The sequence below is a fragment of the Choloepus didactylus genome, chromosome 3, assembly GCF_015220235.1.
Source record: "Choloepus didactylus isolate mChoDid1 chromosome 3, mChoDid1.pri, whole genome shotgun sequence".
Lineage (NCBI taxonomy): Eukaryota > Metazoa > Chordata > Mammalia > Pilosa > Megalonychidae > Choloepus > Choloepus didactylus.
Window position 1 is genome coordinate 9,251,646 of NC_051309.1, and position 17,926 is coordinate 9,269,571.

Consider the following 17,926-nt stretch of genomic DNA (forward strand, 5'->3'; position numbering starts at 1 on the left):
TCTTCCCATTGAGTCTGGGCAGGACCCAGGGTCTGGCTTCTAATGAGCAGAATCCTGCAAAAGAGACGGAGTATCGCTTCTGAGATGAGGTTACAAAACCCTCTGGCTTCCATCCTGCTCCTCTCACTGTGCCCTCACCTGTGCCCTGCAGGAAGCCAGCTGCCACACTGTGAGCTGCCCACGTGGCAGGGGACTCAGGGAGGCCTCTCGCCCACAGCCGGCAAAGAGCAGAGGCCCTCAGTCCAGTGGCTTAGGGGGGGACCTGAGTCCTGAAAACCTTCTGTGAGTGAGCTTAGAAAGGACCTCTCCCTGCTGGGCCTCGAGACGAGTGGGCCCTGCCCGGCCCCTCCACTGTAGCTGTGTGAGCCCGGAGCCAGCAGACCCAGTGAAGCTGCGCCCGCACGCCTGCCCTGCAGGAACCACGAGATAATAACGTTTGTTTTAGATGCTAAGTCTGGGGGTGATTTGTTATCCAGCCAGAGATAGACTAATACAGACTCAGGTACCAGAAGTGGGGTGTTACCCTAACGACCACCTGAAAACGTGGGAGAGGTTTTGGAACTGGGCAGTGAATGGCGGCTGGAGGGATTTGGAGGAGCCTGTTAGGAAAAGCCTAGAATTGCCCTGAGGGACTGTTAGTGGGAACGTGGACTCTGAGGACACTGCCAGTGATGCTCAGAAGGAAACTGGAGGAAGGAGGACCCTTGCTGTGTCGTGGCAGAAACCTGAGCAGTGCTGGCGCCTGCACTTCTGCAGAAAGGAGAAAACTGGCGCAATGGACGGGGGCATCTGGCCAAGGCGGCTTCTCAGCAAATCACAGGCAGGATGGCTGGTTCTGCTTGCTGCTTGTAGTGAAATGTGGTGAGAGAGAAATAAACTGAGGGAAGGACTGGGAAACACACAGGAAACAGGACTTGATGGTGTTGAAAATTCTCAGTCTCTCCAAAGGGCAAAAGACAGTAAAGTTAAGAAATGGCTTCTGAGCAAGTTTCAAATCCAGGACACCGCCAGGAAACCATCGTCTAGGGACAGAGCCAAGCGTGTGACTCCACGGCCTTTGTTTAGGAGCTCAGAAAGGTGAAGAAGATGAAGATGGTACATCGGGGCATTCATCACATGAAAGAGATCATGGGAGTGAGTGCCCCATGGTCCTCAAAGCCAGGCAGTACCACCTCCAAGAAGCTTTAGGGCACTGCCCCAGCTCTCCCTGAGATACAAGAGGGCTTATCTGGAAGGAATGTGTGGTGTGACTTTTGTCTGACGGAATGTGTTAGTCAGGTTTCTCCAGGGAAACAGAACTGACAGGATATATATAATGTAAGTATGTGTATTCTTACATACACACATATATATAAAATGTAAATATTATGAGATTTATTATAAGAATTGGCTCATGACTGGGGATGGGCAAGTCAGAATTCTATAGGGCAGGCTGCAAGCTGGGACCTCCAGTGGAGGTTTTCAATGAATTCCCCAGAAGTTGCTGGCTGAAGTAGAGTTATAAATTTTTCTTTCTGTCTGCTGAAATCGTCAGCTCTCCCATTAAGACCTTCAATTGATTTGGATGAGACTTATATCACTGCTAAAGGCAATCTCGCTTGTTGATTGTAGATGTAATCAGGCATAGATGTTCAAAATATCCTTACAGCAACAATCAGACCAGTGCTTGCTTGACCAAACAACTGGACCCCATAACCTGGCCAAGCTGACATACAAACTTAACCATCACATGGAATAAACTCCGGTGAAATTCACAGGAGTCTTACAAAGTTTTTGGGAGGATTACTTTAGCAAAACACTTCCTGCTTGGACTGAAAGGGACAAAAAGAGTACACAGTGAAAGGAGGCAGTTGGACCCCTCAAATTCTACTGGCAGGAAGCAGGCCGAGAAAATTACTCAGCAGCAAACATGTGTTACCTTTCATGAAAGGATGGAACCAAGGTAGAAGGCAGATGGTAGAGCTGAGAGCCACAGAGAATTATTTTCAGGCTTTGAGAACTAAACAAGGAACTGCCAACATTTGCCCAGCTGCATTTCAGAACTGCTATGGACCAATGAATTCTTTGTTTTCTCCCTTTTTGAATAGGAATACACATAGTGCTCTCCTATGCTTGTTGTACCGTTACGTGTGGAATGTATGGGGGGCAGATACTTTGTCTCTGATTGAGACAGATTGAGATGGACTATACCTGAGGAACTTCATCCCATGCCTAGCCCTGACTTAGATGATGAGATTCTGGATTTTGAGCTAATGCTGTAATGAGATGAGATTTGGGGAGACTGTGGGAGGATTGGATGCATTTTACAGTGTGAGGAACATGAACCACTGAGAACCAGAGGACAGAATGGTAGTGGCCTCTGGGATAGCCCCCAACGATCCCCCCTTCTGGAATCCCCAAGACTGTATAATCCCTTCCTCTCAAGTGTGAGCTGGATCTAAGGTACAGAAGGTGGCAGAAGTGATGGGATGTCATTTCTGGGACTGGGTTACAAAAGACTGAGACTTCTATCTTGTTTGCCATTTTCCTGCTCTCTTGCTGGTTCATTCTGATGGATGTGCCTGTGTTGTGAATTGCTCTAGAGAGAAGCCCAGTGACAAGGAGCTGAGGGTGGCCTGTGGCCGATAGCCAGCAGAGACCTACCAATAGCCACATGAGTCTTCCCTCAGTTGAGCCTTCAGATGGGACTGCAGCCCAGGTCAACACCTTCATTGCAGCCAGTGAGATCTTGATCCAGAAGCTTTGCCTGGTCCCTGAACCCCGGAAACTGTAAGATAGTAAATGCTTGTTGTTTTAAGCTGCTATGTGTTGGATTAATTTGCTACCAAAAAAATAAATAACTAATGTAGAAGAAAAGAGAGGGGGTAGCATTTATGGTGCTCTTCGTTATGCCCAGGTGCTTTATAGACATTTCCTCATTTCATCTCACATCAACCCAGATGAAGAAATTAAGGTTCTGAGATGCTGGGTGAGGGCCAGAAGTAGGATTTGAAATCATCTGTTTGGTTCTAAAACCTCTTTTCTCTATTGCAGGATGCTACCTAGGAGGTATTTTCTATTTTTCTGAAGTCAACAATAGAATGACTAATGCTGTTGCTAAAAAAAATTTGCTTAAAATGATCTAAGTGTTCCTGCACTCAGCAACCCAAAGACTTGCTGACCCCTCTTCTGGCTCCCCAGGCAAAGAAGACACACCAGAGCACACACATGCACACACTCCCATGCATACAGATGCCCACACAGCACACTTGTGCCCAAACTACACTCACAAGCATGTGGGCACACATATGCACACATAAGCACATGCATGTATCTTCACATATCCTTATCTCCAAGTTCATTTTCTAAGGAAAGATCCCTTAAGACAGTCCATACACGAATAAACAATCATTCAACAAGGTTGCCAGACTGAACAGAAATGGCCACTATCATTTTTTTTCTTTAGTAATTTTCCATGTACTTTAATAGAATTTGACATCTGTCTGGAAATTTTGGAAATAATGTTGTTCAGCCCCTTCATTGTGCAGATGAGGAAACTGAGGCCAGGAGAGGTTGAAATACTTTCCCAGCTACCCATCAAGGTGGTGTGACCTAGAATCCAGGTCTCCTGACTCTGGTTTGGTGCTTTTCCCATAACGCTATGCACCTGTTCTGGTTTGCTAAGCTGCTTGAATGCAAAATACCAGAAATGGATTGGCTTTTACAATGGGGGTTTGTTAGTTCACAAATTTACAGTTCTAAGGTCATGAAAATGACCAAATTAAGGCATCAACAAGAGGATACTGTTCCAGTCTGCTAATGCTGCCGTTGTTACGGTGCCCATGAGTTAAAGTACGAGACAGCCAAACAGAATTTAAAGAGCCTTTATTAGCTGGCCGGCGACTGCTCACTGTCACTCCGCGCAGGGAGCTCAGTAAGCAGCCCCGACCTGTGTGTGCTGGTGCCTTATATAGGCAGAAACCACATCCTGGAAACGCAAGCAAGCTATTTTAACAGAAGCAGAGTTGGCAGTTAGCTATTGGTTACAAAAGACAATTTAGCAAGGTTGGCATTTAGAAATCTTACAGAAAGTTTCACTTGGTTACAAAAAGTTTCACTTGGAAACGGTGCAGTTGTTGATTGTTATAACAGTTATGCTTGGCTAATGCGTACAACCGCAAGTTTCACTCCCTAAAATGGTACAGTTTCACTTCCTTCTTCTCAGGGCTTAATGCTTACACATTTTTTTACGGTGCAGTTGTTGCCAGTTGAGGGGGAGGGGACCCTCCTGTTACAGATTAAGGGGAGGGGGCCCACTTCACCATCATGCAAAACACCAGAAATGGATTGGCTTTTATAAAGGGGGTTTATTTGGTTACAGAGTTACAGTCTTAAGGCCATAAAGTGTCCAAGGTAAGGCATCAACAATAGGTTACTTTCTCTGGAGAAAGGCCATTGGCATCTGGAAAATCTGTTTTAGCTGGGAAGGCATGCAGCTGGTGTTTGCTTGCTCCCAGGTTGTATTTCAAAATGGCCTTCTCCAAAATGTCGGTGTCAGCTTTCAATGGCCATCTTCAAAATGTCTCTGTAAGCTGCAGCTCTAAATTCCTTCTGTTTGTCAGCACTTTTATATGGCTCCAGTGATTTAATTAAGACCCCATGGAAATTATCCAGTTAAAGGTCTTGCCCACAGTTGATTAAGTCACATTTCCATGGAAACAGTCAAAAGTTTCCAACCACACCAGCACACACCCTGAAGGGAGGACCACAATATAGCAATTTATTGTGTGTGTGCTACACACCAGGCTCTGTGATAACATTTTTTTCCTTGCAATTTTATTGAGATATAGTCACATACCATACAATCATCCAAAGTGTACAACTGTTCACAGTATCATCATATAGCTGTGCATTCATCACCACAATCAATTTTTGAACATTTTCATTACTCCAAAAAAATAAGAATAAAAATATAAGTAAAAAAGAACACCCAAAATATCCCATCCCCCCATCCACCCGTATTATTCATTTAATTTTTGTCCCCATTTTTCTACCAATATGTCCATACACTGCATAAAGGGATACAAGGTTCTCACAACTGCACAGTCACACTGTATAAGCCATGTAGTTATATGATCATCTTTAAGAATCTAGGGTACTGGGTTGTAGTTCAACAGTTTCAGGTATTTCCTTCTAGCTATTCTAATACATGAAAAACTAAAAAGGAGTATCTATGTAATGCATAAGAATAACTTCCAGAATGACTTCTTGACTCAACTTGAAATCTCTCATCCACTGAAATTTTACTTTGTTTCACTTCTCTTCCCCCTTTTTGTCAAGGAGGTTTTCTCAATCCCATGATGCTGGGTCTAGACTCATCCCCAGGAGTCATGTCCCACATTGCCAGGCTGATTTACAGCTTTGGGAGTCATGTCCCATGTAGAAGGGGAGGGCTGTGAGTTTACCTGCAGTGTTGGCTTAGAGAGAGGCCACATCTGAGAAACAAAAGAGGTTCTCTGGGGGTGACTTTTAGGCACAATTATAAGTAGGCTTAGCCTCTCCTTTGAAGGAACAAGCTTCATAAGGGCAAGCCCCAAGATTGAGTGCTCAGTCTACTAAATAGGTAGTCCCCAATATTTGTGAGAATAAAAGGAATTTCCCAGTGGGTAAATTTAATATTTCCACATTTTCCCCCAGGCCCTCAAGTGGGCTTTTCAAATACTTTTTTATCCTTTGCTTAAATTACTCTGGGATGTACCTGAGCTTCACACTATCCTGTACAAATAAACCAGATCTCACTCCCTATTCAAGGTTCTGGGTAATTATGGTGTTTGAATAAACTGACCATACAAGTTAAATTATATAGTATGCTACAGAAAATAAAGATTTTCCACCAAATAAATATCTGTAATGCTGGAGGCAGGGCAAGATGGTGGATTGGTGAGCTGTATGTTTTAGTTACTTCTCCAGGAAAGTAGGTAGAAAGCCAGGAACTGCGTGGACTGGACACCACAGAGCAATTTGACTTTGGGCATACTTCATACAACACTCAAGAAAATGTGGAACTGCTGAGATCAGCGAAATCTGTAAGTTTTTGTGGCCAGGGGACCTGCACCCCTCCCTGCCAGGCTCAGTCCCATGGGAGGAGGGGCCGACAGCACTGGGAAGGAGAAGGGAGGACTGCAGTGGCAGCTCTTATCGGAAACTCATTCTACTGATCCAAACTCCAACCATGGATAGACTGAAACCAGACACCAGAGAATCTGAGAGCAGCCAGCCCAGCAGAGAGGAAACAGACATAGCAAAAAACAGCAAGAAAAATTCCAAAATAAAAGTGGAGGATTTTTGGAGTTCTGGTGAACATAGAAAGGGGAAGGGCAGAGCTCAGGCCCTGAGGCTCATATGCAAATTCTGAAGAAAAACTAATCTCTCTGCCCCCTGGATCTTTCCTTAATGGCCCTAATTGCTTTGTCTCTTAGCATTTCAATAACCCAGTAGATCTGCAAGGAGGCTTTTTTTTTTATCTTTTTTTTTTCTGTTTCTAAAACAATTACTCTAAGAAGTCCAATACAGAAAGCCTCAAAGACTTGCAATTTGGGCAGGTCAAGACAAGAGCAGAACTAAGAGAGCTCTGAGACAAAAGGCAATAATCCAGTGGCTGAGAAAATTCACTAAACACCACAACTTCCCAAGAAAAGGGGGGTGTCAGCTCACAGCCATCATCCTGGTGGACAGGAAACACTCCTGCTCATCGCCAGCCCCATAGCCCAGAGCTGCCCCAGACAATCCAGTGTGACAGAAGTGCTTCAAATAACAGGCACACACCACAAAACTGGGTGTGGACATTAGCCTTCCCTGCACCCTCAGCTGGTTGTCCCAGAGTTGGGAAGGTGGAGCAGTGTGAATTAACAAAGCCCCATTCAGCCATCATTTCAGCAGACTGGGAGCCTCCCTACACAGCCCAGCAGCCCAGAACTGCCCTGGGGGGATGGCACTCACTTGTGACATAGCATAGTCATCCCTCAACAGAGGACCAGGGGGTGCACGGCCTGGAAGAGGGGCCCACTTGCAAGTCTCAGGAGCCATACGCCAATACCAAGGACTTATGGGTCAGTGGCAGAGATAAACTGTGGCAGGACTGAACTGAAGGATTAGACTATTGCAGCAGCTTTAAAACTCCAGGAACACCAGGGAGATTTGATTGTTAGAGCCACCCCCCCTCCCTGACCACCCAGACACACGCCCCATATACAGGGCGGGCAACACCAACTACACACGCAAGCTTGGTACACCAGTTGGATCTCACAAGACTCACTCCCCCACTCACCACAAAGGCAAAGCAGGGGAGAACTGGCTTGTGGAGAACAGGTGGCTCGTGGACGCCACCTGCTGATTAGTCAGAGAAAGTGTACTCCACGAAGCTGTAGATCTGATAAATTAGAGATAAGGACTTCAATTGGTCTACAAATCCTAAAAGAACCCTATCAAGTTAAGCAAATGCTAAGAGGCCAAAAACAACAGAAAATTATAAAGCAGATGAAAAAACCAGATGATATGGATAACCCAAGCCCAAGCACCCAAATCAAAAGATCAGAAGAGACACAGTCCCTAGAGCAACTAATCAAAGAACTAAAGATGAACAGTGAGACCACAGTACGGGATACAAAGGATATCAAGAAGACCCTATGTGCCAGTTTGAATGTATTGTGTCCCCCAAATGCCATTATCTTTGTGGTCTTGTGGGACAGACGTTTTGGTGCTGGTTAGATTTGCTTGGAATGTGCCCCACCCAGCTGTGGGTGGTGACTTCGGTGGGATACTCCTATGGAGGTGTGACCCCACCCATTCAAGGTGGGCCTTGATCAGTGGAGCCATATAAAACATGCTGACTCAAAGAGACTGAATGGAGTGCAGCTGTGAGTGATGTTTTGAAGAGAAGCAAGCTTGCTAGAGAGGAACGTCCTGGGAGAAAGCCATTTTGAAACCAGAACTTAGGAGCAGATGCCAGCCACATGCCTTCCCAGCTAACAGAAGTTTTCCGGACGCCATTGGCCATCCTCCAGTGAAGGTACCCGATTTACTGATGTGTTACCTTGGACACTTTATGGCCTTAAGACTGTAACTGTGTAGCTAAATAAACCCCCTTTTTATAAAAGCCAATCCATCTCTGGTGTTTTGCATTCTGCAGCATTAGCAAACTAGGACACCCTAGAAGAGCATAAAGAAGAAATTGCAAGCATAAATTAAAAAATAGATGATCTTATGGAAATTAAAGAAACTGTTGATCAAATTAAAAAGATTCTGGATACTAATAGTACAAGACTAGAGGAAGTTGAACAATGAATCAGTGACCTGGAAGATGACAGAATGGAAAATGAAAGCACAAAAGAAAGAATGGGGAAAAAATCGAAAAAATCAATATGGACCTCAGGGATATGATAGATAATATAAAACGTCCTAATATAAGACTCATTGGTGTTCCAGAAAGGGAAGAAAAGGGTAAAGGTCTAGGAAGAGTATTCAAAGAAATTCTTGGGGAAAACTTCCCAAATCTTCTAAACAACATAAATACACAAATCATAAATGCCCTGCAAACTCCAAATAGAATAAATCCAAATAAACCCACCTCAAGACATATTCTGATCACACTGTCAAACACGGAAGAGAAGGAGCAAGTTCTGAAAGCAGCAAGAGAAAAACAATTCACCACATACAAAGGAAACAGCATAAGACTAAGTAGTGACTACTCAGCAGCCACCATGGAAGTGAGAAGGCAGTGGCACGATATATTTAAAATTCTGAGTGAGAAAAATTTCCAGCCAAGAATACTTTATCCAGCAAAGCTCTCCTTCAAATTTGAGGGAGAGCTTAAATTTTTCACAGACAAACAAATGCTGAGAGAATTTGCTAACAAGAGACCTGCCCTACTGGAGATACTAAAGGGAGCCCTACAGACAGAGAAACAAAGAAAGGACAGAGAGACTTGGAGAAAGGTTCAGTACTAAAGAGATTCGGTATGGGTACATTAAAGGATATTAATAGAGAGAGGGGAAAAATATATATGACAAACATGAACCAAAGGATAAGATGGATGATTCAAGAAATGCCTTCATGGTTATAATGTTGAATGTAAATAGATTAAACTGCCCAATTAAAAGATATAGATTCACAGAATGGATTAAAAAAAAGAACCATCAATATGTTGCATACAAGAGACTCATCTTAGACACAGGGACACAAAGAAATTGAAAGTGAAAGGATAGAAACAAAATATTTCATGCAAGCTACAGCAAAAAGAAAGCAGGTGTAGCAATATTAATCTCAGATAAAATAGACTTTAAATGCAGAGATGTTTTGAGAGACAAAGAAGGCCACTACATACTAATAAAAGGGGCAATTCAACAAGAAGAAATAACAATCATAAATGTTTATGCACCCAATCAAGGTGCCACAAAATACATGAGAGAAACACTGGCAAAACTAAAGGAAGCAATTGATGTTTCCACAATAATTGTGGGAGACTTCAACACATCACTCTCTCCTATAGACAGATCAACCAGACAGAAGACCAATAAGGAAATTGAAGACCTAAACAATCTGATAAATGAATTAGATTTAACAGACATATATAGAACATTACATCCCAAATCACCAGGATACACATACTTCTCTAGTGCTCACGGAACTTTCTCCAGAATAGATCATATGCTGGGACATAAAACAAGCCTCAATAAATTTAAAAAGATTGAAATCATTCAAAGCACATTCTCTGACCACAATGGAATACAATTAGAAGTCAATAACCATCAGAGACTTAGAAAATTCACAAATACCTGGAGGTTAAACAACACACTCCTAAACAATCAGTGGGTTAAAGAAGAAATAGCAAGAGAAATTGCTAAATATATAGAGACGAATGAAAATGAGAACACAACATACCAAAACCTATGGGATGCAGCAAAAGCAGTGCTAAGGGGGAAATTTATAGCACTAAATGCATATATTAAAAAGGAAGAAAGAGCCAAAATCAAAGAACTAATGGATCAACTAAAGAAGCTAGAAAATGAACAGCAAACCAATCCTAAACCAAGTAGAAGAAAAGAAATAACAAGGATTAAAGCAGAAATAAATGACATAGAGAACAAAAAAACAATAGAGAGGATAAATATCACCAAAAGTTGGTTCTTTGAGAAGATCAACAAGATTGACAAGCCCCTAGCTAGACTGACAAAATCAAAGAGAGAAGACCCATTTAGACAAAATAATGAATGAAAAAGGTGACATAACTGCAGATCCTGAAGAAATTAAAAAAATTATGAGGATACTATGAACAACTTTATGGCAACAAACTGGATAATGTAGAGGAAATGGACAATTTCCTGGAAACATATGAACAACCTAGACTGACCAGAGAAGAAATAGAAGACCTCAACCAACCCATCACAAGCAAAGAGATCCAATCAGTCATCAAAAATCTTCCCACAAATAAATGCCCAGGGCCAGATGGCTTCACAGGGGAATTCTACCAAACTTTCCAGAAAGAACTGACACCAATCTTACTCAAACTCTTTCAAAACACTGAAGAAAATGGAACACTACCTAACTCATTTTATGAAGCTAACATCAATCTAATACCAAAACCAGGCAAAGATGCTACAAAAAAGGAAAACTACCGGCCAATCTCCCTAATGAATATAGATGCAAAAATCCTCAACAAAATACTTGCAAATCGAATCCAAAGACACATTAAAAAAATCATACACCATGACCAAGTGGGGTTCATTCCAGGCATGCAAGGATGGTTCAACATAAGAAAATCAATCAATGTATTACAACACATCAACAATTCGAAAGGGAAAAATCAAATGATCATCTCAACAGATGCTGAAAAAGCATTTGACAAAATCCAACATCCGTTTTTGATAAAAACACTTCAAAAGGTAGGAATTGAAGGAAACTTTCTCAATAGGATAAAGAGCATATATGAAAAACCCACAGCCACCATAGTACTCAATGGTGAGAGACTGAAAGCCTTCCTTCTAAGATCAGGAACAAGACAAGGATGCCTGCTATCACCAGTGTTATTCAACATTGTGCTGGAAGTGCTAGCCAGGGCAATCCAGCAAGATAAAGAAATAAAAGGCATCCAAATTGGAAAAGAAGAAGTAAAACTGTCATTGTTTGCAGATGATATGGTCTTATATCTGGAAACCCCTGAGAAATCGATGATACAACTACTAGAGCTAATAAACAAATTTAGCAAAGTAGCGGGATACAAGATTAATGCACATAAGTCAGTAATGTTTCTATATGCTAGAAATGAACAAACTGAAGAGACACTCAAGAAAAAGATATCATTTTCAATAGCAACTAAAAAATCAAGTACCTAGGAATAAACTTAACCAAAGATGTAAAAGACCTATACAAAGAAAACTACATAACTCTACTAAAAGAAATAGAAGGGGACCTTAAAAGATGGAAAAATATTCCATGTTCACGGATGGGAAGGCTAAATGTCATTAAGATGTCAATTGTACCCAAACTCATCTACAGATTCAATGCAATCCCAATCAAAATTCCAACAACCTACTTTGCAGACTTGGAAAAGCTAGTTATCAAATTTATTTGGAAAGGGAAGATGCCTCGAATTGCTAAAGACACTCTAAAAAAGAAAAACGAAGTGGGAGAACTTACACTCCCTGATTTTTAAGCTTATTATAAAGCCACAGTTGTCAAAACAGCATGGTACTGGCACAAAGATAGACATATAGATCAATGGAATTGAATTGAGAATTCAGAGATAGACCCCCAGATCTATGGCCAACTGATCTTTGATAAGTCCCCCAAAGTCACTGAACTGGGTCATAATGTTCTTTTCAACAAATGGGGCTGGGAGAGTTGGGTATCCATATCCAAAGAATGAAAGAGGCCCCCTACCTCACACCTTACACAAAAATTAACTCAAAATGGACCAAAGATCTCAATATAAAAGAAAGTACCATAAAACTCCTAGAACATAATGTAGGTAAACATCTTCAAGACCCTGTATTAGGCGGCCACTTCCTCGACTTTACACCCAAAGCACAAGCAACAAAAGAAAAAATAGGTAAATGGGAATTCCTCAAGCTTAGAAGTTTCTGTACCTCAAAGGAATGTCTCAAAAAGGTGAAGAGGCAGCCAACTCAATGGGAAAAATTTTTGGAAACCATGTATCTAACAAAAGACTGATATCTTGCATATATAAAGAAATCCTACAACTCAATGACAATAGTACAGACAGCCCAATTATAAAATGGGCAAAAGATATGAAAAGACAGTTCTCTGAAGAGGAAATACAAATGGCCAAGAAACACATGAAAAAATGTTCAGTCCTGTTGGCGGTGGTGAGAATCCAATATGGAGTAAATCGGCGGAGTCGAGAGATGGGGCTCCGACTGGGCGTCCTGCACCGCCTCCCGGGTGCACCTCCCCCAGCTGCCGACTGCTCCCTGGAAGCATGATTGGCTCAGCGCCACAGGGGCGACCCGTGACCGAGCCTCCACCGCAGCCGGCCCCTCTTCTCCTCTCAGCAGTCCTTGCAGCTCCGAGGCGCGATTGTTTTTCGCCTCCTCTCCTCCACCGTCGTCCCCAGTCCAAATCTCTCTCTCTGCGCCCGCTCCCCAGCCCCCCAGAGATCCCGCCTGCCTCGCCCCTCTGCGGTGCCCCTTCTCGCTGCGGCGCTCACTCCTCCTCAGTTTGCACCCCTACTTTCAAACACCCACCCGCACTACACCCGCCCTTCTTCCCCTTCTGCCTGCGATGCCCCCTTCATCTCTAGCCGCCCCCCCTCCCCATGAGGTGATCTCCGGAGATGTGAAGAAAGGGTGTGAGCTGACAGGAAGATGAAGGGCGCAAAGCTGCTCGCGGTGGGACAGGCGTCTAGGTGAACAAGAAAATGACCGAAGAAACACACCCGGACGATGACAGCTATATTGTGCGTGTCAAGGCTGTGGTTATGACCAGAGATGACTCCAGCGGGGGATGGTTCCCACAGGAAGGAGGCGGGATCAGTCGAGTCGGGGTCTTTAAGGGGTCATGCACCCTGAAGGCAATGGACGCAGCGGCTTTCTCATCCGTGGTGAACGACAGAAAGACAAACTGGTGGTATTGGAATGCTATGTGAGAAAGGACTTGGTCTACACCAAAGCCAATCCAACATTTCATCACTGGAAGGTCGATAATAAGAAGTGTGGGCTTACTTTCCAAAGCCAAAGCCCTGCCGATGCTCGAGCCTTAGACAGGGGAGTGAGGAAAGCAATTGAAGATCTTACAGAAGGCTCAACGACATCATCGTCCACCATCCATAATGAAGCTGAGCTTGGTGATGATGACGCTTTTACAACAGCTACAGACAGCTCTTCTAATTCCTCTCAGAAGAGGGAACAACCTGCTCGGACAAGCTCCTCTCCCACATACTGTGAGCAGTGGAGGATTTACACCGTGGCCCACCTCCACGACCCGTACCTCACGGACCACTGTCACCTCGAAAAGCCCATGCCAAGGCCCTACCGCCAGGTGAGCTTCCCGGACGACGACGAGGAGATCGTGCGCATCAACCCCAGGGAGAAGATCTGGATGACGGGTTATGAGGGTCCCCGGCACGCGCCCGTGTGGGGCAAGTACCTCGACCCCTCGGAGGACGCTGACTCGCACGTGCGCTTCGCCAAGGGCGAGGTTCCCAAGCACGACTACAACTACCCCTACCTGGACTCCTCCGACTTTGGCCTCGGCGAGGACCCCAAAGACCGCGGGGGCAGCGTGATCAAGACTCAGCCCTCCCGGGGCAAGTCCCGGCGACGGAAGGAGGACGGAGAGCGCTCGCGGTGCATCCACTGCAGGGACATGTTCAACCACGAGGAAAACCGGAGGGGCCACTGTCAGGACGCCCCCGACTCCATGAGAACATGCATCCGTCGTGTGAGCTGTATGTGCTGTACGGACAGCATGCTCTATCACTGTATGTCGGACCCCGAGGGAGACTATACAGACCTCTGCTCGTGCGATACCAGCGACGAGAAGTTTGGCCTCCGGTGGATGGCGCTGATCGCCTTGTCTTTCTTGGCCCCCTGTATGTGCTGTTACCTGCCGCTTCGGGCCTGCTACCACTGCGGCGTGATGTGCAGGTGCTGTGGAGGGAAGCACAAAGCGGCCGTGTGACTCAGTTTCCCTTCCTTCCTCCTCACCCATAACCACAAGGGAACTTGTCTCTTACCTTCTCTAGCCTTCTCCCTTGCTCCCTTTCACTCAAAGGAGCAAGGAAAGCAAGAAGCCTCCCAGCTCCCTGGTAGCTTGAGGCACCATTCCAGCCTGGGGAAGCTGCGTGGTGGACTCTCCACTCCACCCCAGTCATCCACGTGCATCAACCACACACACACACTCACACACACAGTGTTCTAAGGAAAGGAACCTTTGGCATAGACTCTTGTGTGTTAATAACAATCTGTAATCAAGCTAAATGTCTTATACATGTGTTTATTTCCCGTCTTTCTTCCCTGCCTCTTCTAGTTCAAAGGAGTCTGCAGTCAGAACTGCTAAGTTTGGGTGGGTTTTTGTAGCTGAGTTTTCAAAGAGCATTCACAAGACTCTTTCTCTTGGTTCGGCTTGCCTGTTCCTACCGAGCATCAGTTCCTGCAGAAATGTAATGTCAGAATGATGAAACCCTACCAGAAGTATTTTAACCTGAAGTCAGTTATTATGTGTAGGAGGTGAGCTAGTTAACAAACTTGTACCACAAAACAATATCGCTTTAACTTTTCTAAAGCCAAATTTTCCATGTAAGCTGCAGTTTTTGTCTTCAGACCATCATTTTCTGCCCCTCAGAAATTCTGTCAGAATTATTCACTGATGCAAAACATTCACCTGGAAAATGACTGAGAATAGAGCCTTAACTTCAGATTAACTGGTGAGAATCAGGAAAATTCCTTAAACTGCATTGTATCCTCTTGGACCAGGTATAGAAAGGGGATTTAAGTTTTCTTTGACCCTCCCTAATTACCCCTAAAATGGAACTTTTGAATTGTTTTGCCACCACTTCAAAAAATTTCACATTAGGATAAAACACTAATGAAGTAAGAAATTTTGCTCATTGTTTTGCACATCTAAAAGTCCATGCAAACAAAAACCAGTGTTCTGCAAATAGGTTCCACCTGAGAAACACTAAATTGTGGCAAATAAAACTACAGAGGCACCCCCACCCCACAACCATGTCTGTTTTATATTAAGGGGGAGGAATGTAGTTTTAATTGTCATAAATTTGAAGAAATGGTGGGTTGCATTCTATTTGTGGCTCTTTGGGTTTTATTTTTTATTCAATTTCACATCACCAAATCTTTCATACTTAGGGAAAAACAAGGCCATATGTAAAAACCCTTTCAAATGCCTAAGTGTCTTTCTCCTGCAACTTCAAACCCAGATTTGCCACATCGGGTGCACAGATGGTTAGGTCAGCTGACTAACTCTACCTGTTGCCTTGCCATGTAGGAATTAGCTGGAAAGAATATTTTTCTAATGTACTGCAAAGAATAGCCAAATCTTACTGAAGAAACGAGAAATGAAGAGTGAGTTACCTGTACCTGGCTTAGAACAATCAGAGCCTTGTGGAGCCCGCAGGCGCAGGCTTGCCGGTGCTGGCTCCTCTTCCTGCCATGATCTTTGTAGTAATTGCCAGCTGAGGACATGGCCTGGCCCCCTCTGTCCTCCCTGCCCAAATCCCTTCTTTATTGCACACAGGCCATCCCTCTTCAAGGAAAGGGACTTTTTTCTAGTCTGCCAATCATATTGGGAAAGTGCTAGCCACGCTCACCATTGAGAGAATGTTTTCGCTCATCTGAGAGCCCGTGACAGTTCTTTGGTCAGATCATCGGTGTAAATACCCAGTGTGCTTATGAGTTAGTTGGTAGGCGTTTTCTTTTGTTGGCATTACTAGTTTGAGCCTTCCGGTTTGGAAACGGAGCAGAGAACCGTCAATCTGGATTGACAGAACAAAAAAGAACCTCTTCTGTGTCTGGAAAACATCTGGTAGACAACATTCAGCCAGCCTCCAAAAGTTGTTGAGAAACCATCTCCACCCACCCCCATCCCTCCCTGAGATATCTCCTCAGGTTCTTACTTAAGGTCTCCTCTCTATAAAGCACAACACTAATGTATGTTTTGTTAGATCTCAGTTCAAGTGCCCCTATTTATTTCAATAAGAATATACATTTCCAAGCCACATTTTGTCGTCTTTATTTAGTCATTCTTTGTTTCTATCTTCCTTTATCCCTTGCCCTTTTCCACCCCTTTTAAGAGTTATGCTAGTGAATCTTAGTCCACGTATACTTTTTCGTTTGTGAAGCAAGCGGTTAAGGGCACAAGGACAGACATGGGGACATTCATGTAAATACATCTTTAATCGCCACACTGCAGCTGAACAGTGTGTAGTATTTTCCCAGTCAGCTTTACCATACTGACGTCAATCACTTGAGAGAAATTATTCAGATTTTATTTTTGTATCTGTGGTAACAAAACATTAACCAAAAGATTTTTGTTTGGAAGCTTCCCCCTAACCCCAAGCTATTTGCTCACATTAACAAATTAAAGTGCCTGAAGCATAATTCATTCTTTACCTGTATACTAAAAACCGTGTTGTATTGATTTTTTTATAATAAGCATTTTTACCTCTGTGTAAAAATTATATATACAAGTGTATGATGTACATTTTAGTTCTTAACTTTTTTTATGGTTTCTAATATGTATGACCAATGTAGCCATTGCTTTAAACTGTATCATGTAAATATAAACACATCCTATGAGAAAAAAAAAAAATGTTCAGCTTCACTAGCTATTAGAGAGATGCAAATTAAGACTACAATGAGATACCATCTCACACCAATTACAATGGCTGCCATTAAACAAACAGGAAACTACAAATGCTGGAGGGGATGTGGAGAAATTGGAACTCTTATTCATTGTTGGTGGGACTGTATAATGGTTCAGCCACTCTGGAAGTCAGTCTGGCAGTTCCTTAGAAAACTAGATATAGAGTTACCATTCGATCCAGCGATTGCACTTCTCGGTATATACCCGGAAGATCGGAAAGCAGTGACACGAACAGATATCTGCACGCCAATGTTCATAGCGTCATTATTCACAATTGCCAAGAGATGGAAACAACCCAAATGTCCTTCAACAGATGAGTGGATAAATAAAATGTGGTATATACACACGATGGAATACTACACGTCAGTAAGAAGGAACGATGTTGTGAAACATATGACAACGTGGATGAACCTTGAAGACATAATGCTGAGAGAAATAAGCCAGGCCCAAAAAGAGAAATATTATATGCTACCACTAAGGTGAACTTTAAAAAATGTAAAACAAATGGTTTATAATGTAGAATGTAGGGGAACTAGCGATAGAGAGCAATTAAGGAAAGGGGAACAATAATCCAAGAAGAACAGATAAGCTATCATGGGTAAATTTAACGTTCTGGGAATGACCAGGAATGATTATGGTCTGTTAATGTCTGATGAGTATAGTAGGAACAAGTTCACAGAAATGTTGCTATATTAGGTAACTTTCTTGGGGTAGAGTAGGAACATGTTTGAAGTAAAGTAGTTATCTTAGGTTAGTTGTCTTTTTCTTACTCCCTTGTTATGGTCTCTTTGAAATGTTCTTTTATTGTCTGTTTTTTTTAAATTATTTTTTTTAATTTTTATTTTTCACACAGTTGATTTAAAAAAAAAAAAATTAAAAAAAAAACACAAGGAAAGAAATATGTACAGCCCCCTTGAGGATCCTGTGGAGAATGCAGGGGTATTGGCCTACCCCACCTCGATGGTTGCTAACATGACCACAGACATAGGGGACTGGTGGTTTGATGGATTGAGCCCTCTACCACAGGATTTACCCTTGGGAAGACTGTTGC

General features: G+C 43.3%; 1 protein-coding gene across 1 annotated transcript; it reads left to right on the plus strand.

The window, feature by feature from the left end:
• Positions 1 to 12,893: 12,893 nt before the first annotated feature.
• Positions 12,894 to 14,175, plus strand: LOC119530193 (sprouty-related, EVH1 domain-containing protein 2-like). Its single transcript, XM_037831404.1, is given in 2 exon segments — positions 12,894 to 13,048; positions 13,051 to 14,175. Coding segments are annotated over 2 exon segments (1,260 nt in total). The 5' UTR covers positions 12,894 to 12,913.
• Positions 14,176 to 17,926: the final 3,751 nt, after the last annotated feature.